General features: G+C 51.7%; 2 protein-coding genes across 11 annotated transcripts in view; one reads left to right on the forward strand and one right to left on the reverse strand.

Moving 5' to 3' along the window:
• Positions 1-474: 474 nt before the first annotated feature.
• KIF7 (kinesin family member 7) lies at positions 475-17,200 on the forward strand. Of its 10 annotated transcripts, none has more exons than XM_032624261.1 (19): positions 475-577; positions 2,889-3,240; positions 4,497-4,697; positions 5,076-5,469; positions 5,697-6,231; positions 6,720-6,836; positions 7,420-7,647; positions 8,558-8,697; positions 9,090-9,205; positions 9,429-9,581; positions 10,836-11,038; positions 12,105-12,302; positions 12,705-12,830; positions 13,025-13,201; positions 14,314-14,529; positions 15,229-15,435; positions 15,601-15,799; positions 15,885-16,031; positions 16,235-17,200. In XM_032624261.1, the coding sequence occupies exons 2-19, from the start codon at positions 2,913-2,915 to the stop codon at positions 16,606-16,608; spliced, it is 4,059 nt and encodes a 1,352-aa protein (XP_032480152.1). In that variant the 5' UTR covers positions 475-577; positions 2,889-2,912; the 3' UTR covers positions 16,609-17,200. The 10 variants fall into 10 exon arrangements, with proteins under 10 accessions (XP_032480152.1, XP_032480155.1, XP_032480149.1 ...); XM_032624264.1 differs by having other exon boundaries at positions 5,697-6,216; XM_032624258.1 differs by having other exon boundaries at positions 9,090-9,214; positions 16,235-17,199.
• A 6,392-nt stretch (positions 17,201-23,592) lies between these two features.
• The window catches only part of TICRR (TOPBP1 interacting checkpoint and replication regulator), a 51,854-nt gene continuing 49,961 nt past the window's right edge, over positions 23,593-25,485 (reverse strand). The window contains exon 22 of the mRNA XM_032623853.1: positions 23,593-24,619. Within this exon, the coding sequence (XP_032479744.1) occupies positions 24,507-24,619 (113 nt within the window). The 3' untranslated portion in view covers positions 23,593-24,506. The remainder of the gene's footprint in view (positions 24,620-25,485) is intronic.

Consider the following 25,485-nt stretch of genomic DNA (forward strand, 5'->3'; position numbering starts at 1 on the left):
GGAAGGTCTGCACTTGAATGAACAAACGAACTAACGAACCAAGAGTAGTTTATTTTTAGGCCACTTTAACCGGAGTCTCAGGGTTAGAAAATCCACCCTCCCCTCCCGGAACGAAAATGTCTCCTAGTTAGTTTTCATTCTCTCACTTGTTACAACTTGCATTATAAAACTTAGGCTCCCCGCTCCAGGAGCTGGTGGGCTTCTCCAGCTCGGAGAATCCGGGCGGCCTTGTTGGTCGCTGTGTCCCCAGAATTCGGCGAATAGTGCTCGCGACTCCGGGCGCTGCTGGGGGCCCCCAGGCGGTGCTGGGGGCCCAGGGGTGAGGGGCCCCGCACTTCAGCCCAGGCCACGCCCAATCCCCCGCCCCTCCTGTCCCCGCCCCGCCCCGTCTGCCGACAGACTCCGCGGCGCCGCGCAGCCCGCGCCGCCGCCCCCGAGCGCCCAGGTGGGCGGAGTTGCGGATGAGGGGCGGGATGTTTTGGTGGGCGGGGGTCCCGGTGACGGCATCCGCGCGCGCCGCGCTGGGGCTCAGAGCCTGACTGTCTCGCGGCGGGGGACTACACTCACACCGGAGCAGGTGGGTGTGGGCCGGGGAGGGGTGGCGGTCGAGGACCGGGGTGGGAGGGAGGAGGCGCGCGCTTGCCCCTTCCCTGAGCAGGCCTGGACCGGGTGGCACGGTGTCGGCACGCCTGGGGAACCCTGACCGAGCACGGGGACCTCCCCCATCCTTGCTTACCAGTCTCCTGGAGGTCCGTGTCTGGGCGGGTGGGAGTCTCCCCTTTCCTAAGTCGGGGGCCTGAGGCCGGCCTTCTGGGCCTGGCCAGGTGGAGCTAGCGCCCACGCTGCGAGAGTTGGATTCGCATTTGTAATCACTTCTCCGAACTTTCCGCGAGCTCCTGTCCCGTGCCTGGCGCTTCTGACTCCGGTTCCCCTACCCCGGGCGCCCGACCGCCCCGGTGTTGTCTGGGCGCCTTCGGTGCACGGAGCACTGTGCCTCGAGCCGGGGTGCGGAGAAGCCGGGACTGCACGGGGCTGGAAAAGCTTTGGGTGAGGGGTGCGCGAAGGCGCCCACAGTATCGCGTGGCAGTTACCGCTGTGGCCCCAGGGCCGGGCACCCAGCAGGCGCTGATGATTGAATGAACGAACGAACCGTTACAGCTGCTGAGAGACGTTAAGTAGTGAAAAATAAAGTGCTGTGACCTGGGGGTGGGGGTAGGGAGTGGTGAGGACTGCGATAAGAGAGGGGAGGAAGGAGATGGGGAAGGTTCCATGGATGAAGATTATTCATCACTATTGGGCAGCTACTAAGCGTCGGACCTTGTGCTGGGTGCTGAAGATGCAGCACGAAGGGGGACAGGAGGGTCCCTGCCTCCCAGCTCCCAGATTGGGACGTGGGGGGGGGGGACGACGGGTAATCTGTCTTTTGCAAGGGAAGGGAGTGGTCAGTAGCTGATGGGAGAACCACAGGGCATTGTGTGTGTGTGTGCGTGTGCGTGTGCAGTGGTGGGAGCACAGAGCAGAGGCCCCTCCCTGGCTCCCTGAAGGTGGGACCAGCCTAAGCCTGGAGGGATGAGGAGTCTTGGGCAACACTGAGTGTGCTGCAGGCGGAGAAAGGTGGGGGTATAGGGGGTAAGTAGTCAAGGTAGGCAGGGCCCATTAAAAGTTTTTTTTTTCCTGTTAAGGTTTTGAATCTCAAGAGCATTAGGGAGTCTCTTTTGGGGGGAGTGTAAATAGGAGAGTGATGTGAGCGCATTTGCATTTCTGAAAAATGCCCCGGTTGCTGCATAGGAAGGTGCAGGGAGGCTGAGGCCAGTGAGGAGGCTGGTAAATGTCATTCCGTTGAGATGTCGGTGGGCAGGATCAGGGCTTTGGTAATAGGATGGAAAGAAGCAGGTGTACTTGATATTTAGAAGATGAGATTGGCAGTATTTGATGGTGGGGGCTTGGTCTCAAGCGGTACGCGGGCCTCTCACTGTTGTGTCCTCTCCCGTTGCGGAGCACAGGCTCCGGACGCGCAGCCGCTCCGTGGCATATGGGATCTTCCCGGACCGGGGCACGAACCCGTGTCCCCTGCATCGGCAGGCGGACTCTCAATCACTGCGCCACCAGGGAAGCCCTGCTTTTTTTTTTAAACATCTTTATTGGAGTATACTTGCTTTACAATGGTGTGTTAGTTTCTGCTGTATAACAAAGTGAATCAGCTATATGTGTACATATATCCCCATATCTCCTCCCTCTTGCGTCTCCCTCCCTCCCACCCTCCCTATCCCACCCCTCTAGGTGGTCACAAAGCACTGAGCTGATCTCCCTGTCCTATGCGGCTGCTTCCCAGTAGCTATTTTACATTTGGTAATGTATATATGTCCATGCCACTCTCTCACTTCATCCCAGCTTCTCCTTCCGCCTCCCTGTGTCCTCAAGTCCATTCTCTACGTCTGCATCTTTATTCCTGTCCTGTGCTGACTCTTTTTAAGAAGGTGGAGCAGGGGATGTGAGATGACAAAGGCAGAGACTATGGAAAACCCAGTGGGTGTTAGGGAAAAGAGATCCCTGATGTGGTGCTGCTTGTGTGTGTGTCTGTGTGTCTTCCTTCTAGGAGATAGGGTCCCAGGGGAAGGATGCAGCTGGAACACAGAAACCCTTGGATGTTAGGTGGAGGAGTTAGGGCCTTATTTTGCCAGTGATGGGAACCATGAAATGTTACTGTGCAGGATTTTATCGTGGCCCTTGCAGCATCTGGGCATTAGGTTGGGGCACGGAGGATGTTCTGAGTTTTGACCACCCTTCCTTTTAATCCCTGCAAGGTCGGGAGCTGCAGGATCTGGCTCCAGGTCATCTGCAAAGTGAGTCCAGGTGCTGATGGCAAGGGCCTCTTCCTCTCTTCGCAGGGCAGGGAACAGCCTTCCCTCAACATGGGGCTGGAGGCCCAGAGGCTGCCAGGGGCTGAGGAGGCCCCAGTGAGGGTGGCCCTTCGAGTCCGCCCATTGCTGCCCAAGGAGCTGCTGCACGGGCACCAGAGCTGCCTGAGGGTGGAGCCGGGGCACGGCCGGGTCACTTTGGGCCGGGACCGCCACTTTGGCTTCCACGTAGTGCTGGACGAGGACACCGGGCAGGAGGCTGTGTACCAGGCCTGCGTGCAACCCCTCCTCGAGGCTTTTTTTGAGGGCTTCAATGCCACCGTCTTTGCCTACGGTCAGACAGGCTCCGGGAAGACGTACACCATGGGGGAGGCCAGTGTGGGTGAGTGACCCTGGGCCCCCTGCCCTTGTTGAGGGTCCTCAGTTTCTCCTGAATTTCTGCCCCTGCCCTCTTGCTGCCATTCTCTGTTGAAGATGAGGATGCTGGGGGAGGGGGGAGGGGCAGGTTTCCTAAACAGATCTGCAGCCCGGAGTGGGACCAGCTGTGTCAGTGGGCTGGGTCGGGCAGGCAGGAAGAGTCCTTGGAGGTGAGTGACCTTCTCAACTCCATAGAGATGGGATCATGCTGTCTGGCTGTGAGGACCTCACGGGGAGGAAGGGCACGGGAAGTTGGCTTGTCTCTGGAGGTTGTTAGGATGGCTGCTGTGGGTCAGGAATCCATGTTCTAGTCAGAGTGGTTGGAAGGGGAACTGTCCTGGAAGAGATATGCTTTGGCTGCTGCATAGCAGGGAAGCAGGCTGGTTCCATGAGGCTCTGGAGCAGAGTTTTGGGAGTGATGCTTTGGGCCAACTGAAGGAACTTCCCCCTTTTAAAGAGCATGAACTGCTTTATCCTAGGTTTTAAAAGTGTACATGTTTGTTGTGGAAAATTAGGAAAATACAGAAAACACATACACAAAATAAAACTTACTTGATAATTGCCTTTCAGGAATCACTCACCCTGTTAGCATTTCTTGAAAATTAGTATACGTTAAAAAATGGTATTATAGTGTACCCACTCTTTTGTATCCTGTTTTATTTTCTTAACAGTATATCATGAACATTTCTCTGTATCATTAAATATTCTTCAATCAAAAATTTTAATGGCTGCCTGGCATGCCATTGTGAGTATAAGGTAACTTATTTAACCAGATCCCCTTTTTGGATGTTAGGATGGACACTTAGGATGTTTACATTTTTATTAAGTTATGAGGAAGAATATGTTCTGAATATCCTCTTATTACTTCCTTGGGATAAATTCAGGAGGTCCTTTAGATAACTGAGCATAGACTATGGTAATGAGTCTCCAGGAGTAATCAAGCAAAGGGTATCTGACCGCCTGGCAGGGATGTAGTGGAGGGGATGCTTACATCATGAAAGGGATTGGTTGAACCTTGAGAGGTTGCTTCCAACTCTGAAATTCTGCCTGACCACCCTGGGGCATGGCCTGGCTCAGGCTGCCCAGCCCATCCTGGCCTCTGCTGCTGCCTTCTCCACACTGGAGCCCCATCCTCCAGCTGCTGCTAGGGGCTTCTGGGCCTTGTGGGTGTCACATCCAGCTGAAAGCATGGTGGCAGGAGGCCCTGCGGTGTCTCCTCAGCCTCTCTTCACGAGGACGAGCAGGGCATCATCCCACGGGCCATGGCTGAGGCCTTTAAGCTGATTGATGAGAATGACCTGCTTGACTGTCTGGTGCACGTGTCCTACCTGGAAGTGTACAAGGAGGAGTTCCGAGACCTGCTGGAGGTGGGCACCGCCAGCCGTGACATCCAGCTTCGGGAAGATGATCGTGGGAATGTTGGTGAGGAACTCCTGGGTCTTCCACTGGCTGGGAGCGGGATACCTGGCTTGGGGAGGCTTTACCTGCTTAGGGTGGCTTACCTGTCTGGTGGGGGTACATCCTAACTGGGAAACCAAGCTCTGGAAAGTTTTGCTTTCGCTTCCCGTCCCTACTGAGTTCAGTATACATTGGTGTGCCCAGAGTGATTGGCATTGAGGTAAGCGTGGGGAAGCTGGAGCCCCCTCAAGCCCCAGCCAGTATGGGCAGGACCCCCTGGGCATGGGGAAGGGACCCCTGAGTCAGGAAGAGCTTTAGAGGAGCAGCCGTGCTCTGCCTGCTCTCCTGGCTGTCAGTCTCAGGCTGCCCCTGCCCTGGGCTCATGGCCTTCTGTGCCCGCAGTGCTGTGTGGAGTGAAGGAGGTGGACGTGGAGGGCCTGGATGAGGTGCTGAGCCTCCTGGAGATGGGCAATGCAGCACGGCACACGGGGGCCACACACCTCAACCGCCTCTCCAGCCGCTCACACACTGTGTTCACCGTGACCCTGGAGCAGCGGGGGCGCGCCCCCAGCCGCCTCCCCCGACCTGCCGCGGGCCAGCTGCTCATCTCCAAGTTCCACTTCGTGGACTTGGCGGGCTCAGAGAGGGTGCTCAAGACGGGCAGCACAGGCGAGCGGCTCAAGGAGAGCATCCAGATCAACAGCAGCCTCTTGGCGCTGGGCAACGTCATCAGCGCCCTGGGTGACCCCCAGCGCCGTGGCAGCCACATTCCCTACCGGGACTCCAAGATCACCCGGTGAGCCACTGCTGGCCACTGGCCAGAGAAGGGGCCCCAAGAGCCGCGCTAGTCTGTTCTAGCTACTGTCTGGCCTCTGGGGTTGGGGGGAGGCGACTAGGAGATGGGTCCCCATCAGGCGGTTCGAGGTATCCGGCCCATGGGGAAGCATGCCGAGGATCGGACCCGGTTTGGGTTCTGGACCTGGCACGTTGGGGCCCCTAACGCGTCTTGCCTGGCGCCCTCAGGATCCTCAAAGACTCCCTGGGCGGGAATGCCAAGACAGTGATGATCGCCTGCGTCAGCCCTTCCTCCTCGGACTTCGACGAGACTCTCAACACCCTGAACTACGCCAGCCGTGCCCAGAACATCCGCAACTGCGCCACTGTCAACTGGCGGCCTGAGGCCGAGCGGGCGCCCGAGGAGGCAGCCGCTGGCCCGCGGGGGCCGCCTAGACACCGCTCGGAGACACGCATCATCCACCGGGGCCGGCGCGCCCTGGGCCCCACCGCCGCCTCCGCCGCGGCCGCCGCCCGCCTTGGCGCCGAGTGCGCTCGCTACCGGGCCCGCACCGACGCCGCTTACAGCTTCCTGCGCGAGCTACAGGCCGAGCCCGGGCTGCCTGGCGCCGCCGCCCGCAAGGTGCGCGACTGGCTGTGCGCCGTCGAGGGTGAGCGCAGCGCCCTAAGCTCTGCCTCCGGGCCCGACAGCGGCATCGAGAGTGCCTCCGCCGAGGAGCAGGCCATGCAGGGACCCGGCGGACGAAAGGTGGCCAAGGGTCAGGTGTGGCCTAGGGGTGGGGAGGGGATGGGGAAGGAAGAAAGTCTTCATACAGCTAGCTGTGTCCCTGCCCCTTGCTCATTAGCAGAGCACATTGGGGATTCAGAGGCACTTCTGCTGGTGACCTTGATGACTTTCCAATCCTCCGGGTCTCTATCTATAAAATAGGGATAGCATTAGTATCTACCTCCTGGTGATGTAAGGACTGAAGGTGTCACAAGTGCAGGTGAAGGCTAGTTGTTCCTAATAATAGTGATGTTTTTGTTAATGAAAATATGATTAATAATTACAAGAGCTGGCCCAATGGCTTGTGGAGGGGACTGCAGGCCAGGTGGGGTCTCGAGCCCCTGTTGCAGGCGGGGCTTGGAGCAGAGTAGCAAGCCCGGCTAGGGGAACCTCTGGCAGGGCAGGGAGAGGGCTGAGGTATCTCAGGGACAGGCAGGCTTGTCTTGACAGCTCCTGCCCCTGAAGCTTCTCTCCCGGCCCCATAGGAAGATGAGGGGGCACTGCAGCTGCTGGCTCTGCAGAGCCAGGTGGCCCGGCTGGAGGAGGAGAACCGAGACTTTCTGGCTGCGCTGGAGGACGCCATGGAGCAGTACAAGCTGCAGGTGGGGCACCCCCTTCCACAGTGGTGGTGGGGGGCACTTCTGCTGCGAGGTGAAACTGAGCTGAGCCTGTCAGGATGAGAGGAAGTTAGCTGTGTGTGTGTGGGGGGGGCGGGTTCTGGCAGGATGGGTAGAGATACGGGGTGCGCAGTATGAGCAAAAGTGTGGAGGTGAGGAACACATTGGTGCGGGTGGGTGTGCAGGATGGTCATGAGGATGGATAGGAAGTGGGACTGGAGGGTAGCAGAATGAGACTCCAGAGCTGGGCTTTTCCTTTTGTCCCAGGGTAACTGGGTCAGCATTGCTCCTGGCGCCCTCTGGTGGCAGTGAATGGCATGGATATGGAGGGAGGGATAGGATGTGGCAGGGTGGGTGAGTTTGAACCGGAACTGATGCAGTGTGTGTGCGTGGGAGGGACACCAAGAGGTGGTCAGAGGTATTTGGCCCTCCTCCATTTTAGCACAGAGAGGGCAGGGTGGCCTCAGATGTGCTTTTCAGTTTCCTGCACTTCTGCCTCTCAGCATCCCTGCACCCCACCTTTCGCACATCCACGTTGCCCCATCAGCACTTGGACCGTGTCTTGCAGAGCGACCGTCTTCGTGAGCAGCAGGAGGAGATGGCAGAGCTGCGGCTGCGGCTGGAACTGGTGCGGCCTGGCTGGGGGGCCCCAGGGCTCTTGCAGGGCTTTCCTCCTGAGTCCTTTATGCCCCGGCCTCACACGGCCCCCCTGGGGGGTGCCCACACCCATGTGCTGGGCATGGTGCCCCCTGCCTGCCTTCCTGGAGATGAAGTTGGCCCTGAGAATTGGGGAGAGGTGAGGAGGTGGCGTGTCTGCTGGGCCTGTTGACCTGGGCAGGCTCCGGCAGGGGAAGGTGATGCTGGGGAATGTGTCCCTCACCCCATGCTTTCATGGGACCAGCTATGAGATGCCCCTTTCTGGTGTTCCTAGAGGAATGGCCAAAATTTGGGTAGGGCTTCTCAGAAGGATCTGGTGCCAGCATCCCTGGAGTACCTGGGATCGCTCAGAGTGAGGAGGTTATAGAGGGGCTTCTGGCTTCCAGTATGGAGTGGAAAGCTCATATACCTCCAGGGGTGGGGAGCTCATCACCTCCGAGACCACACCCTCTCCATCTTTGGACACGTTTCTTTGCAAGTTCACTCTTTCCTGAGCTCTAATCTGCTCCTCAAGCCTGGTCTCTTGTTTCTAGTTCTGTCACTTGGGGCCTTTCGGACAAAGGCTGCTCCTGCATCTGCCTGAGAGCTCTGGGTCATCTCAGCTCTAAAGGCCTGAGGGACTGAGGAGAGGGAGGACGTGGGTTTGGCAGAAGCCTGTTATGCAGCCCCCCTGCTCTAGCAGGGCGTTGTTGGTGAGATAAAACTTGGTGGAGATGACCTGTATACGAGACAGAAAGGACCAGTTGTCCCCCGAGGAGTGCCAGGTTTGCTATGGGAGCCGGAGCAGGGGTGGAGAGGGGGAAGAGAAGAGGGGGAGAAGAGGAAGGAGCGAGGGAAGAGGGAGGAAGCTCCTGCTCCGACTTGAGACTGGAAAGGCTTCCCAGAAGTGTCATTTGAGCTAGATCCTGAAGGTAAGGTAGGGCTGGAAGAGGTAGAGATGTGAGGAGCATGCAAGGTGGGTGTAGGTGGGAGCAAAGACTTGGTGGTGGGAGATGTCTGATAGAGAATGCCCTAGAAGCTTCCTATCCTGAAACCTGGCATTCCCCTAGCAAGTGACAAATGGCGGGGAGGCTGGAGCCAAGTTGCCGGCAGAGGGAGAGAGGCTGGGAAGTGGCTCTTCAGCTGCATCAGAGGAAGAGGAGGAGGGGGGGGAGGAGGAGCCACCCCGACGGATCCTGCACCCACGCAGGTGAGTGGGACCCACGGTCCACCTGACAAGGACCGGCTCAGGGCCCCGGCTGGGCAGGAGGAGGATCCCACTGGGGTCTGAGGGTGCCCTCACCTGCGTCGCCCTGGCCGGCCCTTGGGGGAGAGCAGGCAGGGACTATGGGCTCTGAATCAGGAGTTCTCGCTGGGGTGAGTGTGCTGAGGGGATGGGCCCAGACCTCCTGGTTCTCAGCCTCCAAGGTGGCCCTCGGTTCCCCCAGCTGCCCTGCACCCTCTAAGCTCAGCTGCTGGCCTCAGAATTCTGCCAGACTGACATCCTGGGGTCACAGTGACCCTGGTGGCCTCTCTTCCCCTCCTGGGCCCAGGAGGTAGCTGGGCTGGGGAGGGGTACAGGCTCCCACTTCTGCCCTCCAGGAATAGGATCAGTAAGGGGAGCCAGAGGATGGGGGCCCTCCCAGGGAGTCCACTCAACAGGAAGGGCCCAGAGCTTCGCCTGGAGGAGCTAGGTGCAACCATCCCGGGGCCCAGAGGTGAGCTGGGTAAGGCACAGAGAGGGTCCTGACCCCTTGTCCCCTTCATGGTCCTGGACTGGCCACCCTGGACAGTCCACACACAACCCCTGGCTGCCGCTGGCCAGGGCATGCCCCACCCCTCCCCCTCCCCTCCCCTCCTCTCTCCCCTCCCCTCCCCTCCCCTCCCCTCCACCCCCGACTGTTAGCTGGGACAGCGGCCCTGACAGTCAGCCTATTACAGTGGTTGGTGGGAGCCAGGCCCTGGTTCGGCCCCACCAGGCCCCTACTGCCATGGCCTCTGAGTGGCGGCTGGCCCAAGCCCAGCAGAAAATCCGTGAGCTGGCCATCAACATCCGCATGAAGGAGGAGCTCATAGGCGAGCTGGTCCGCACAGGTGAGGGGGAGGGCTTTTGGGCTGGCCTCCCACCTGAGGGTGGTTAGGAGCGGGGTCCAGGTGGCATAGGTTCGGTAAACCAGCTCAGTTTCTTCCAGATATGTGACCTTGAGCAGGTAGGATAATGCCTCTGTGCTTCAGTTTTCTCCTCTCTGAAATGGAGATAGTAACTGAACCTGCTTTATAGGTTGCTGAAATGAGCTAATTCAAGTGAAGTGCTTAGGCTGGCTTTCAGGAAGCATTAGTTCTTATTATTGGGTTGGCTGAAAAGTTCGTTCGGGTTTTTAAACGAACTTTTTGGCCAACCCAATATTATTAATCAATTGCTGTGTGTCAGGCACCACACTGGGCACAGAATCTCCTGGTCCTTGGGAGCAAACAGCGTCCCCAAATCATCTACGTCTACTACTGGTGATACTGGTGAACGAGCAGGGGATGATTTTTGGTGGTGACTGGTTGAGCTTTTTAATTTTAATAGTTATAATTTTATTTATTCCAAAATGCACTGGGAACAGTTTCAACTAGACATGAGAGTCCCTGTCACCAGATTTAGCATTTCCAAGCTTTGTTCACATTTGTTTTATCTCTCCCTTTTTTCTTTGCTGAAATATTTTGAAGCAAATCCAGGACAGCATGTCATTTCATCCCTACACCTTTCAGTATGCCTCTTTTTCAGCATTTTAACCAAAATGCCATTAGCACATCTAACAGAATGCCCTCTCAATGCCCAGAGCAGAAGCAGCTTTTCAGCAGTGTCTGTGTGCAGCTCCGGGCTTGTCCACACATTATAATTGCACGTTAGTTCTCTGAAATCTCCCTTCTCTCACCTTTACACAGTCATCCTATAGAATGTTCCAAACTCCAAATGTTCCTGGGTTTTGTCTGTTAGCTTCCTGTGGTGTCATTTAGCTTGTCCCTCTGTCCTCCATATTTCCTACAAATGGAAGTTAGTTCTAGAGGCTTAGTTGCATGCAGGCTCAAGTTACATATTTACTTTAGCATGTGTTAGTTAAAAGTAAAACAAGTAAACCCATATTTTCTCTGGGTCACTGCTATGGATAAGGCTATTTTAAAAAATGTGTCAATTTAAAGAAAAATATTAAGTAAATCACAGTTCTAGGGGTACAGAGTCGTGGCAAAATCCATGTAGGTGTCCAGGGCTGACAGAGGTCTGGAAAAACTCCCAGGGGAACGAACTACAGTGCTCTTCAGCCAGAGGGGCTGTGCTGACACGACCCTCGCCTTTTCTTCCAGGGAAGGCGGCCCAGGCCCTGAACCGCCAGCACAGCCAGCGCATCCGGGAGCTGGAGCAGGAGGCAGAGCGGGTGCGGACTGAGCTGAGTGAAGGCCAGAGGCAGCTGCGGGAGCTTGAGGGCAAGGAGCCCCAGGACGCCAGCGAGTGTTCGCAGCTCCAGGAGTTCCGCAAGAGGGTTGCTGCTGCTCAGAGCCAAGTGCAGGTACTGACCTGTCCGGACCCTGGTGGTGGTGGTTGCAGCCTCCCAGGCTGGGGTCCTGGGATCAAGACATGTGAGCCCTGGAGCCCAAGCTCACTGTGGAACCTGTGGGTGCTCAGGCCCTCATGCCCCAGCCCCGGCTGGTGGCACTAACACCCTCCTGGTCTCTCAGGGTGAGGCTGGCATTAGATAGAAGCTGGCGGTGCTGGGAGTCGGCTCAGCTTTAAACACAGCAGAGGCAGGGAGGTGGGGCCTGCCCGAAGACCATCTAGGAGACCAGTGAGGGTGAGGGGTGGGCATCGGGAGAAACCAGCCTTCCCTCCTGCAGCTCCCCCCGCCTCCCTCCATCTGTTCTCCATTTACCAACCTCTCCAAACCATCATCCCTCTGTCTGTCCACCCATCAGTCCATGTGTCTATCTAATCCATCCATCCGATTGTCCTTTTATCAGTTGGTATGACTAACTGTCCATTTATGTGTCTATTCATTTGTCTTTCTATTCCCCTTGATGGACCCTTGCATTATCTGTCCATCCTGTTTTTTACCTTTATATGATCCCATCATCTGTCCACCCACCCTGCCATCCATTCTTCTTTGCAGCTGTCCATCCATTATTCATTCCTTCTTTTCTCAGTTCAGGTGTCCAAGAGACCGTACAGTAGAGTGATTAAGAGCACAGGTTCTGGAGCCTTGACTGCTTGGGTTTGAATCCCAGCTCTGCCATTTACTAGCTATGTGTCTTTGGTCAAGTTTCCTAGCCTCTCTGTGCCTCAGTTTCCTAATCTGTTAAGTAGGAAGCCTTTAAAACCTTTTCATCAGATTGTTAGGATCATTTAGTATACTGAGAGCACTTGATGTAGCGCTTCGTACGTAATAAGCGTCGTAGTATCTTGACATTCTTATAATTTTGATATTTTAATTAGTCCGTCATCCATCTGCCTGTTTTCCCTTCTGTCTGTCCCTCTATGCGCCGTTCTTCTGTCCTGCCTGCCCTTGTTGAGTGCCCGGCACCATGCCAGGCTCTCGGCAGCCCCCACGCGTGGCGCAGCAGAGGCTGTGTTGGTCCCAGGTGCTGAAGGAGAAGAAGCAGGCGACAGAGCGGCTGGTGTCGCTGTCGGCCCAGAGCGAGAAGCGGCTGCAGGAGCTGGAGAGGAATGTGCAGCTCATGCGGCAGCAGCAGGGGCAGCTGCAGAGGCGGCTTCGTGAGGAGACAGAGCAGAAGCGGCGCCTGGAGACAGAGATGAACAAGCGGCAGCACCGTGTCAAGGTCGGGTGCTTGGGCGGTGGGGTGCCTGTGTCCCAGCCAGGAGGCCAGGCGGGGCACACAGCCGGGGGAGCACTTACGGCCACGTGACCTTATAAAGCGGCTCACTTGGCTTCCCTGAGTTTGATTTTTTACTTGAAAATGAGGAGAGTTATGGGAAACTCAGGGCTAGGGTGAGAATTCAGTAGGATGAATTATATAAGGGGACTGGCGTCTTGTAAATGTTTGCTTCTGTTTGCGGGTCCCCAGCGAGACCTGGGGGTGGCGAGGCTGGGGGTTGCTGCGCAGGGCTGTCTTGGGAGCAGGGTAGGCACTCCTTTGGGCTTGGGGGATCACAGGCTCTGGGAGGATGTGGGTACCACTCACGGCCCTGCCCACTGAGCTTCTCACCCTGCACATCCCCAGGAGCTGGAGCTGAAGCACGAGCAGCAGCAAAAGATCCTGAAGATCAAGACAGAAGAGATTGCGGCATTTCAGAGGAAGCGGCGCAGCGGCAGCAACGGCTCTGTTGTCAGCCTGGAGCAGCAGCAGGTGGGGCCTGGGCTGAGCCTGCACCCCCAGGGGCACCCACAGCCTGGCTGGGCAGCCTGGCCAGTTGCTAGAGTCCCCGGGGGTGTCAGATGGTGGGTACACCATTCTCCCCACCTGACCCGGGTGGCCGCCTGCACCACCCACGCAGCCAGAGGTGAGAGCTGAGTTCCCTCCCCGCCTCCACTGTCCCTCAGAAGATTGAGGAGCAGAAGAAGTGGCTGGACCAGGAGATGGAGAAGGTCCTACAGCAGCGGCGGGCGCTGGAGGAGCTAGGGGAGGAGCTCCACAAGAGGGAGGCCATCCTGGCCAAGAAGGAGGCCCTGATGCAGGAGAAGACAGGGCTGGAGAGCAAGCGCCTACGGTCCAGCCAGGTGAGGTCCTGCCAGGTGAGGCCCTACCCGATGAGGCCCTGCCACGGGAGGCCCTGCCAGGTGAAGTCCAGCAAGGAGAGAGCCTGCCAGTTGAGTTTCTGCCGGGTGAGGTCCTGCCAGGTGAGATTCCATCAGGTGAGGTCCTTCCAAGTGAGATCTCTCCAGTTGATAACACTGCCAGGTGAGTTCTAGACAGGTGCGGTTCTTCTAGGTGACGTCCCGGCCAGGTAAGTTCCAGCCAGGTCAGGCTATATCCTATGGATCTCTCAAGAATTCTAGGGCTTTAGGGTGTCTGTGATGCAGGTGCTGCTGTGTGGGTAGAAGAACCTCTCCAAGTATCTATCCCACAATTCATTTTACCTCATTAACCACCTGCTCTGGACTGTGCAGGCAGAACAGGGAACCCCAGGTATGGAGAGGTGGTATGGCCAGAGAGGAAGAGCCTTCACTGGCACTGGAGGCAGACGAACCTGGCCCCACCCAGCTTTGCTAGGCTTCATTGCCTCCTCTTGAGCAGGAAGCTTCTGAGCCATACCTTCCTCCTCTGTCAGATGGAATCACAGTGTGGTCATGAGGATCAGAGAAGGCGTATGTCACACACAAAGCCCAGAGCCTGTTCCAGGAGCGGGTGCTCAGGCTAGATTCCCACAGGGTTCCAGACTCACTTCTGCCCTCATGGAGTCCAAGAGGATTCAGCTGGATTATCTGGAACTTCCCTCGGCCACTAGAGCCCTTACTTCCTCCCACATCAGGTTCCCAGAAGGGCCTTTGGGATTTGGCCACTGATTCCCCATAATTCCCATCGCAGGCTGGAGTCACGTCATCGCCGTAACAGGCCACCACCGTCCCGCTCTGTTTCTGCCCGGGTTGTTCCCTCCTTGTCAGGACTGCCCTTTCCTCAACTTGTCTGTATCCTCCTTCCAGGCCGTCTCTGGGGGCCCCTCTTCAGAGGCTCGGGTCCCATAGGTGCCCACTCCCTGGCTTATGCAGAGCTGAGAGGCCTCCCGCGGAGCAGCACTCCTCAGCATCCCGTGGTGGGGCTGGGCCATCCCTGTTGCCCTGGGGAGGATGGGGCCTGCTTCTTCCCTAATCGCTAGCTGTGCCACCCACAGGCCCTCAACGAGGACATTGTGCGTGTGTCCAGCCGGCTAGAGCACCTGGAGAAGGAGCTCTCCGAGAAGAGCGGGCAGCTGCGGCAGGGCAGCGCCCAGAGCCAGCAGCAGATCCGTGGGGAGATCGACGCCCTGCGCCAGGAGAAGGACGCGCTGCTGAAGCAGCGGCTGGAGATTGACGGCAAGCTGAGGCAGGGCAGCCTGCTGTCGCCTGAGGTGCGCCCCGCAGGCTGGCCCTGGCTGCCTGCTCCACGCTGGGTGCGGGCCTTGCTGCTTTTGGACGCGCACGCGTTCCTCCCGGGTGTTAGCCCACCAAGAACGCACAGAATTGGCACTCCCCCCCACCGCTCCAGCCCCCATGTCTGGGACACACGTCTGGGGCCTGGCTGCCCTCGGTCCCGCCCAGCTGGACTCTGGACTCGTTCCGCGTCCTGCAGCACGTTGACCTCGTGTATGTATCACGTGCTCACACCTCTCAACTCCCTAACGTGGGATGAGAGTTGGGACCATGTCAGCACACCTCAGCCACACAGGTTTGCCCTCCTGACAGCAGAGAAAGCCCATGTTAAGAGCAGTGGACCTCAGCAGATCCTGGGTGCCTCTGTGGTCCCAGCACGCCTTCCCTTCAGTGCAGGGTCTCCCGAGTGCAGGTCACGCCAGAGGCCACGTGCTCCAGAGGGCAGCCTCTTGGCGAGCCCCAGCCTCCCGTACCCCCCTGGGCTGAGGCTGAGATGGAAGTGTCCCTGTTTCTCCCGTAGTGGCCAGGGGCCCCTCTCTCCATGTGCTGACTCTGCGCTAGGAGGAGGGGACACGTACGGGCTGAGTCATGGCTGCATGTGACTGTTGTTCAGGGAGCGGGCGTTCCGTGGAGCAGGAAGCCAGCGCTCCACCTCCACACGTCCCATGTCCCCGCAGGAGGAGCGGACGCTGTTCCAGCTGGACGAGGCCATCGAGGCCCTGGATGCTGCCATCGAGTACAAGAACGAGGCCATCACGTGCCGCCAGCGGGTGCTGCGGGCCTCGGCCTCCTTGCTGTCCCAGTGCGAGATGAACCTCATGGCCAAGCTCAGCTACCTCTCATCCTCGGAGACCAGAGCCCTACTCTGCAAGTATTTTGACAAGGTGGGTCACTGGCCCACGAGCCCCTGACTCCTCCTTCTGGAACTCAGTGGGAGAAGGTTGATGATGTTGGTGGCTAGTTGGCCAAATACCTGCTGCCCCTGGTTGAGGATCCCCTGGGTGAAGGGAGCCGGCACTGGGGCTGAGCCTGGCTGGGCCTTGGGACAGGTGGTGACGCTCCGAGAGGAGCAGCACCAGCAGCAGATTGCCTTCTCGGAGCTGGAGATGCAGCTGGAGGAGCAGCAGAGGCTGGTCTATTGGCTGGAGGTGGCTCTAGAGCGGCAGCGCCTGGAGATGGATCGCCAGCTGACCCTGCAGCAGAAGGAGCATGAGCAGAACATCCAGCTCCTCCTCCAGCAGAGTCGAGGTGAGGCCCAGGCCTGCTGCAAAGGCCGTGGTGACTGCTGCCTGCCCATAGCCCCTTGCCACCTGTTTCTGCCTTTTCCCTCCAGACCACCTTGGTGAAGGGTTAGCAGACAGCAAGAGGCAGTATGAGACCAGAATTCAGGCTCTGGAGAAGGAGCTGGGCCGCCACATGTGGATCAACCAGGAACTGAAACAGAAGCTCAGTAGTTTGAATGCTGCGGGCCAGAGCAGGGGTAATTGTTATGTGCTGTCACCAAGCTGGCCAATGCTTTGCCCTGACGTCAGGTTTTCTTTGTTTTGGAGAAAGCTTAGAAACCACTCTAACTTCAGCTCTTGGATCATTTCACATGTTGCTTATTGCACTGGGGCATTGGAAAGCTAGGACTTCAGGAAGGTGCTGCTACTCCATTTCTGACAAGGATGTTGTTATTCCCAGTGACAGGTGGGGAGAAGAGGACCCTGTGCCCGGAGAACAGACAAGCCCCTGGAAGTGAAGACGAGCCCCACCCGGCACCTGAGCCTCTGTGGCAGGCCCCCGTCACTGAGGGTGTGCCCCGCGCCCGTGAGGAGATGCGGGACTTGGTACATGCCCCGTTACCATTGACGTGGAAACGCTCGAGCCTGTGCAGCGAGGAGCAGGGTTCCCCTGAGGAGCTACGGCAGCGGGAGGCCGCTGAACCCTTGGTGGGGCGGATGCTACCTGTGGGTGAGATGGGTCTGTCCCGGAACCTCGGGCCCTTGCCCAAGCCCCGGCGGGAACTGCGAAGGACCAGCCCAGGGATGATTGATGTCAGAAAAAACCCCCTGTAGGCTCTTGGGGCAGAGCTGGGCTTGGAGGGAGATGTGGAGCCTGCTGAAAGTTGTGATGTCAATGCTCCCTTCTGGGAAGGAGTCCTTACCTCAAACTCTAAATCAGGTCCTGACTTTTCTAATTGGAGTCAACAAATTTGGGCTACAGCCCAGAACTGTTTAAAAAAGATGCAGATTCCTACCATTCATTTCCTTTAAGCTGCAATACCCAATTGCTACCTTCTGGCTTTTTAAAAAATTTTTATTTCATATTAGAGTATAGGTGATTTACAGTGTTGTGTTAGTTTCAGGTGTCCAGCAAAGTGATTCAGTTATACATATATCCATTCTTTTTCAGATTCTTTTCCCATATAGGTTATTACAGATTATTGAGTAGAGTTCCCTGTGCTATACAGTAGGTCCTTGTTGATTATCTATGTTATATATAGTAGTGTGTATATGTTAATCCCAAACTCCTAATTTATCCCTCCCCTTACCTTTTCCCTTTGGTAACTGTAAATTTGGTTTCAAAGTCTGTGAGTCTGTTTCTGTTTTGTAAATAAGTTCATTTGTATCATTTCTTTAGATTCCACATATAAGTGATATCATATGATATTTGTCTTTGTCTGACTTACTTCACTTAGTATGATAATCTCTAGGCCCATCCATGTTGCTGCAAGTGGCATTATTTCATTTTTTTATGGCTGAGTAATATTCCATTGTATATATGTGCCATGTCTTTATCCATTCCTCTATTGATGGACATTTAGGTTGCTTCCATGTCTTGGCTATTGTAAATAGTGCTGCAATGAACATTGTGGTGCATGTATCTTTTCAAATTATGGCTTTCTCTGGATATATGCCTAGGAGTGGGATTGCTGGATCATATGGTAGCTCTATTTTTAGTTGTTTAAGGAACCTCCATAATGGTTGTGTCAATTTATATTCCCACCAACACTGTAGGAGGGTTCCCTTTTCTCCACACCCTCTCCAGCATTTATTGTTTGTAGACTTTTTAATGATGGCATTCTGACTGGTATGAGGTGATACTTCATTGTAGTTTTGATTTTTATTTCTCTGAACATCTTTTCATGTGCGTTTTGGCCATCTGTATATCTTCTTTGAAGAAATGTCTATTTAGCTGTTCTGCCCATTTTTTGATTGGGTTGTTTGTTTTTTTTTATATAGAGCTGCATGAGCTGCTAGTATATTTTGGAGATTAATCCCTTGGTGGTCACTTTGTTTGCAAATATTTTCTCCCATTCTGTGGGCTGCCTTTTCATTTTGTTTATGGTTTCCTTTGCTGTGCAAAAGCTTTTAAGTTTAATTAGGTCCCATTTGTTTATTTTTATTTTCATTACTCTGGGAGGTGGATCCAAAAAGATATTGCTGTGACTTATGTCAAAGAGTGTTCTGCCTATGTTTTCCTCTAAGAGTTTTATAGTATCCAGTCTTACATTTAGGTCTTTAATCCATTTTGAGTTAATTTTTGTGTATGGTGTTAGAGAATGTTCTAGTTTCATTCTTTTATTAATGTGTGTATCTGTCCAGTTTTCCCAGCACCACTTATTGAAGAGACTGTCTTTTCTACATTGTATGTCCTTTCCTCATTTGTTGTAGATTAATTGACCATAGGTGCATGGGTTTATTTTGGGGTTTTCTATCCTGTTCCATTGATGTATGTGTCTGTTTTTGTGCTAGGACCATACTGTTTTGATTACTGTAGCTTTGTAGTATAGTCTGAAGTCAAAGTGCCTGATTCCTCCATCTCTATTTTTCTTTCTCAGGATTGCTATGGCTATTTGGGGTCTTTTGTGTTTCCATACAAATTTAAAAAAATTTTTGTTCTAGTTCTTTGAAAAATGCCATAGGTAATTTGATAGGGATTGCACTGAATCTGTAGATTGCCTTGGGTAGTATAGTCATTTTGACAGTGTTGATTCGTCCAATCCAAGAACATGGTATATCTTTCCAACTGTTCGTGTCATCTTCAATTTCTTTCATCAGCATCTTATAGTTTTCAGAGTACAGGTCTTTTGCCTCCTTAGGTAGGTTTATTCCTGGGTATTTTATTCTTTTTGTTGCAATGGTGAATGGAATTGTTTCCTTAATTTCTCTTTCTGATCTTTCATTGTTAATATATAGGAATACAAGAGATTTCTGTGCATTAATTTTGTATCCTGCAACCTTACTGAGTTCATTGATGAGCTCTAGTAGTTTTCTGGCAGTATCTTTAGGATTTTCTATGTATAGTATCATGTCATCTGCAAACAGTGACAGTTGTACTTCTTTTCCAACTTGGGTTCCTTTTATTTTTTTTCTCTGATTGCTGAGGCTAGGACTTCCAAAACTATGTTGAATAAAAGTGGCAAGAGTGGCTATCCTTGTCTTGTTCCTGATCTTAGTGGAAATGCTTTCAGCTTTTCACCATTGAGAATGATGTTAGCTGTGTGTCTGTCATATGTCATATTTTAATTCTTTATTATGTTGGGATAAGTTCCCTCTAGGCCCACTTTCTGGAGAGTTTTTTTTTTTTATCATAAATGGGTGTTGAATTTTGTCAAAAGCTTTTTCTGCATCTACTGAGATGATCATATGGGTTTTATTCTTCAGTTTGTTCATGTGGTGTATCACACTGAGTGATTTGCAGATATGGAAAAGTGCTTGCATCCCTGGTATATATCTTACTTGATAATGGTGTATGATCCTTTTAATGTATTGTTGGATTCTGTTTGCTAGTATTTTGTTGAGGATTTTTTTATCATCAGTGATATTGGCCTGTAATTTTCTTTTTTTGTGGTATTTTTGTCTGGTTTTGGTATCAGGGTGATGGTGGCCATATAGAATGAGTTTGGGAGTGTTCCTTCCTCTGCAATTTTTTGGAATAGTTTCAGGAGGATAGGTGTTAACTCTTCTTTACATGTTTGATAGAATTCACCTGTGAAACCATCTGGTCCTGGACTTTTGTTTGTTGGAAGTTTTTAAATCACAGTTTCAATTTCAGTACTTGTGACTGGTCTGTTTATATTTTCTATTTATTCCTGGTTCAGTCTTAGAAGGTTGTACCTTTCTAAGAAGTTGTCCATTTCTTCTAGAATGTCCATTTAATTGGCATATAGTTGCTTGTAGTAGTCTCTTATGGTCCTTTGTATTTCAGTGGTGTCAGTTGTAACTTCTTTTTCGGTTCTAATTTTATTGATTTGAACCCTCTCCCTTTTTTTTCTGATGAGTCTGGCTAAAGTTTTATCAATTTTGCCTGTCTTTTCAAAGAATGAACTTTTAGTTTTATTGATCTTTTCTATTGTTTTCTTTGTTTCTATTTCATTTATTTCTGCTCTGATTGTGATGATTTCTTTCCTTTTACTAACTTTGGGTTTTACTTGTTCTTCTTTCTCTAGTTGCTTTAGGTATAAGGTTGGGTTGTTTGAGAATTTTTTGTTTCCTGAGGTAAGATAGCATTGCTATAAACTTCCCTCTTAGAACTGCTTTTGCTGTGTCCCATAGGTTTTGGATCATCGTGTTTTTGTTGTCATTTGTCCCTAAGTATTTTTTGATTTCCTCTTTGACTTCTTCAGTGATCCATTGGTCGTTTAGTAACATTGTTTAGCTCCATATGTTTGCACTTTTCTACAGGTTTTTTTTTTTTTTCCTGTAATTGATTTCTAATCTCATAGTGTTGTGGTTGGAGAAGATGCTTGATACGATTTCAATTTTCTTAAATTTATGGAGGCTTGCTTTGTGGCCCAGCATATGATCTATCCTGGAGAATGTTCCATGCATACTTGAGAAGAATGTGTATTCTGCTGCTTCCAGATGGAATGTTCTGTAAATATCAATTAAGCCCATCAGGTCTAATGTGTCCTTTAAGGCCTGTTTCCTTACTAATTTTCTGTCTGGGTGATAATGTCCATTGATGTAAATGGTGTGTTAAAGTCCCCCACTATTATTGTGTTAATGTCAGTTCCTCGTTTTATGGCTGTTAGCATTTGCCTTAAATGTTGAGGTGCTCCTATTTTGTAGGCATATATATTTATAATTGTTATATCTTCTTGGATTGATCCCTTGATCATTATGTAGTGTCCTTCTTTGTCTCTTGTAACAGTATTTATTTTAAAGTCTATTTTGTCTGAGTATTGCTACTCCAGCTTTCTTTTGATTTCCATTTGTATGGAATACCTTTTTCCATCCCCTCACTTTCAGTCTTTATCTGTCCCTAGATCTGAAGTGGGTCTCTTGTAGACAGCATATATATGGGTCTTGTTTTTGTATCCATTCAGCCAGTCTATGCCTTTTGGTTGGCTCATTTAATCCATTTACATTTAAGGAAATTATCAATATGTATGTTCTTATTGCCATCATGTTTTGGATTTGTTTTTGTAGGTCTTTTTTCTTCCCTTCCTCTTTTGTTCTCTTCTCTTGTGATTTGATGACTATCTTTAGTGTTGTGTTTGGATTGCTTTTTCTTTTTGTCTGTGTATCTATTGTAGATTTTTGGTTTGCAGTTACTGTGAGGTTTTGATATAGCAGTCTATATATATACAAGATTGTTTTTAGTTGCTGGTCTCTTAATTTCAAATGCTTTTCCAATATCCTGCATTTATATTCTCCTCACAGTGATGGTTTTGATATCATATTTGTGTGTGGATGATTTTCTACCTTTTCAGTATATTTGTCTTTACTGGTGAGCTTTCCCATTTGTAATATTCTTGTTTCTAGTTGTGGCCTTCTTTTCTGCCTCAGTAAGTTCCTTTAGCATTTGTTGTAAAGCTGGTTTGGTGGTGCTGAATTCTGTTAGCTTTTGCTTGTCTGTAAAGCTTTTCATTTCTCCGTCAAATCTGAACGAGAGCCTTGCTGGGTAGAGTTAAGAGTATTCTTGGTTGTAGGTTTTTCCCTTTCATCACTTTAAATAAATTATGCCACTTCCTTGTGGCCTGCAGTTTCTGCTGAAAAATCAGCTGAAACTCCCTTGCATGTTGTTTGTTGCTTTTCTCTTGTTGCTTTTAATATTTTCTCTGTTTTTCATTTATGTCAGTTTGATTAATATGTGTCTCAGCGTGTTCCTGCTTGGTTGCTTTTAATATTTTCTCTGTTTTTCATTTATGTCAGTTTGATTAATATGTGTCTCAGCGTGTTCCTGCTTGGGTTTATCCTGATGGGACTCTCTGTGCTTCCTGGACTTGAGTGTTTCCTTTCCCATGTTAGGGAAGTTTTCAGCTATTATCTCTGCAAATATTTTCTCAGACCCCTTTTCTCTTCTCCTTCTGGGACCACTATAATGCAAATGTTGGTGCATTTAATGTTGTCCCAGGCTCTGAGACTGTCCTCATTTCTTTTCATTCTTCTTTCTTTATTCTCTTTCACAGCAGTAATTTCCACTAATCTGTCTTCCAGCTCACTTATTCGTTCTTCTGTCTCATTCTGTTATTGATTCCTTCTAGTGTATTTTTCGTTTGTTATTGTTCATCTCTGTTTTTTAAAGTTTCTAGCTCTTTATTAAACATTTCTTGTATCCTTTCAGTATTGTGCCTCCATTCTTTTTCTGAGATCTTGTTATCTTTACTATCGTTACTCGGAATTCTTTTTCAGGGTGATTGCCTATCTCCACTTCACTTAGTTGTTCTTCTGTGGTTTCATCTTGTTCCTTTGTCTGGAACATATTTCTGTGCCGTCTCATTTTGTCTAACTTTGTCTGTGGTCTCCATTTCTCAGGCTGCAGGATTTTAATACTTGGTACTGGTACCTACCTGCTGGTGGGTGAGGTTGGTCTAAGAGTCTTGTGCAGGCTTCCTGGTGGGAGGGACTGGTGCCTGCCCACTGGTGAGTGGAGCTGGGTCTTGTCCCTCAGGTGGACAGAGCCATGTCAAAGGGTGTTTATAGGCTATTGGCTCTGGATGACTTTAGGCAGCCTGTTTGCTGATGAGTGGGGCTGTGTTCCCACCCTATTGGTTGTTTGGCCTGAGGCATCCCAGCACTGGAGCCTGCAAGCTGTTGGGCAGGGCCAGGTCTTGATGGCCAAATGGCAACCTCTGGGAGAGCTCACACCAATGAGTGTTGCCTGGGGTATCCACTGCTAGTGTCGTTGTCCCCACAATGGGCCACAGCTGACCCCCACCTCCCCAGGAGATCCTCTAAGATCCACAGGTAGGTCTGGTCCAAGCTGTAATGGAGTTACTGCTTTGTCCTGGGCCCCAGTGCTTGTGAACATTTTGTGTGCTAAGAATGGAGTCCCTGTTTCCCCCAGTCCTGTGGAGCTCCTGTACTCAAGTCTAGCTGGCCATCAAAGCCAAATGCTCTGGGGGCTCCTTCTCCCAATGCCAGACCCCCAGGCTGGGGAGCCTGACGTGGGGCTCAGAACTCTCACTTATGTGGGAGAAACTCCACAGGTATGGGATTTGATTATATCACTAATGTGCCCCTCCTCCTGTCTTGTGGCTTCTTCTTGGTCTTTGGGTGTAGAATATCTTGTTTGGTAGGTTCAAGTCTTTTTTGTTGATGGTTGTTCAGCAGTCAGTTGTGATTTTGGTGTTTTCGTGAGAGGAGGTGAGCTCAAGTCCTACTCTGCCATCTTGTCTCTCTCCTTCTGCCACCTTTTGGCTTGAGTTTCAGAAGGATGATTCTAGTCTCACGCTGATGTGTGTGCTATTGGTTCTGAAGTTCAGCCAAGGCTTGTCACAGAACAGTCAATGGCCACAGGGTTGTGGTTTAAATGGTCTTATGTATATTGGGGGTGGGGGGACTGAAAAGCTTAGTAGTATAAAGATTTTCGAAAACCATTTTAAAATAAATGACAGTAATCTCTGGAGGGAGAAATGGGAGTTTTCACTTAGTTTGATTTACAAGAAGATCATAGTAAGACTCAGGTTTGGGAACAGAACAACAGGCTTGAAAGTTTTTCAGAGACCATGAGACCATTGAATCAGCTGTTAGCGAAGCTCCTGGCCAAGACTTGACAGCACACTGGTCCACTGGGTGCTCTGGGCATATCCACGACTCAGGTGAGTCTCCCTGTGAATGGTGGGAACTGTGCCAGGGACTAGCCGACTCTCGGGGCAGACCTTGAGATGTGGCTGCTCCAGAAACCACTAGAGCTGGACCATGGTCACATTTAACCTCAGGCTGGAATGTTATACAGAAATGCACTGAATGCCAAGTAGCTAGAGATGATTTTATTGTTACACAGGGAATGCAAAAGATTTATTCTGCCCCCATGCCAGTCTTCTGTTTGGTGGATGCTGCTTCCATCTCCAGGCACTGCCTCTGTCTTGGGCTCCTGGCCTATAGCAGCTCTGTGAGGGACCGATGTGTAGGGGTCCTTCGCCCATTTCGTAAGTGAAGCAGAGTGGTCTGAACTTGCCATGGTCACAGCTGGGGTGGGGTGGAATCGGATCCTGATCTTAACAGTTCCTTGTCTGGTTCTGACTCCCAGGCTGCCTCTGAGTTACACCACCAGCTATACCACCTTACTAAGGGCAGGGCAGGCATTGTGGGTTAGGGCTGGGCTTGGAGGTGGACAGACTCCACAAGGGGGATTTGAAAAGTTGAAGGCATTCACGTGGGAATCTGAAAGCTGATCATGGTAAAGGAGGCTTGGGACCAGGCCCCAGTTTCTTTATGCCCATGGGGACCTGGCTGACCTCACCTTCATGTTTTAAATTTCCTAAGTTCCATTAAGCCTTGGTTATTCCTGTTTCTGTGCAGCAAACTGAGGGTTACATATGATGAGCAGACCAGTAGGGCCCTGGCTCAAATGAACTGAGTTTCTGGGTACATTACTAAGAATTCTTTTAAGATACATATCTGGAATTCCTTGTACATCCAGAGAAAACTGCTGTCAGAACACTTCTGTTAAGAAGTGCGGTAGCTCTGGGCAAGCTCAGTAGTGTTTGTAGTTATAAGTCCCCCAACCAGTTCCATCCTAACTAGCTAATCAGCTTCTTCCGTATGTAAGTTCTGCTGATGGGACGTCTCCTGGAGAATGCTCGGCTGAAAGGAGAGTCTTCTGCCGTGGGGGAGGATACATCCACATCCTCATCTAGAAAAAGGCAGAAGGACTTAGCATACAGGAAGTAACTGAGAACAGAACAAAAGAAAATGGGTTTCTACTGCAGAGGGTTACACGTTAAGATGGACTTAAAACCAGCATTGCTTGTAGGTTCTCTTCTCCCACAGACACACTACCTATACTTTTTCAAGGCCCTCCGCCCTTACTGTCAGCATGGAGCTGACAGCAACAAGTAATTGTGAAAACACAGAATACCTGTGGTACTGCAGTTTGATACTATGCAGTTCTTTTTGTCTCAGATCTGTGGCAGTTTTGCTGTTTTGCATGATTTCTATCATGGTCTTGAGGGAAGAGAGCCACTGAAGAGCCCCACCTCCTGCACCCTGCTGCAGTTCTAGCAGAAGGAGGAAACCTCTCTAACCAGTGCAGCTAACAGGGTGAATCCCGTTCTTTCCAGGTGGGGTCGAGGGGAATCCTAGGGTCTGAAGGCTGATTATAATAGCCAGTCCGTTCTCAGACTGAATGTATGGAAACACAGGGGTATAACCCCCGAGGGGAAATGGCTGGCTCTGCACACACCACCTACCACTCGTGCTGCTTTCCCCTCAGATCCCAGTGACCACAGACGAGCAGGAAGTGATTGTGTGCCAGTTTCTGTCACTGTCTTCAAGAAGCTGAAGTAATTTGGTAGGATATTGAGGGGTTTTTTGGTTCAAATACACATAAGTTCTAAAGTGGTATTTCTCTGGGAAGGGCACATGACACTGCAGGGATAAAACCATCCCAAACTGTGGCAGTCCCTACGACTCCTGCAAGATGCAAGTGCCTGAAAACCCCGAGCTAGCTTGGGAGAGCTAACCAAAGGATAGAAGATTGATCCTGGTAACATCTCTAGG

This window comes from Phocoena sinus, chromosome 2 (genome assembly GCF_008692025.1).
Source record: "Phocoena sinus isolate mPhoSin1 chromosome 2, mPhoSin1.pri, whole genome shotgun sequence".
Classification (NCBI taxonomy): domain Eukaryota; kingdom Metazoa; phylum Chordata; class Mammalia; order Artiodactyla; family Phocoenidae; genus Phocoena; species Phocoena sinus.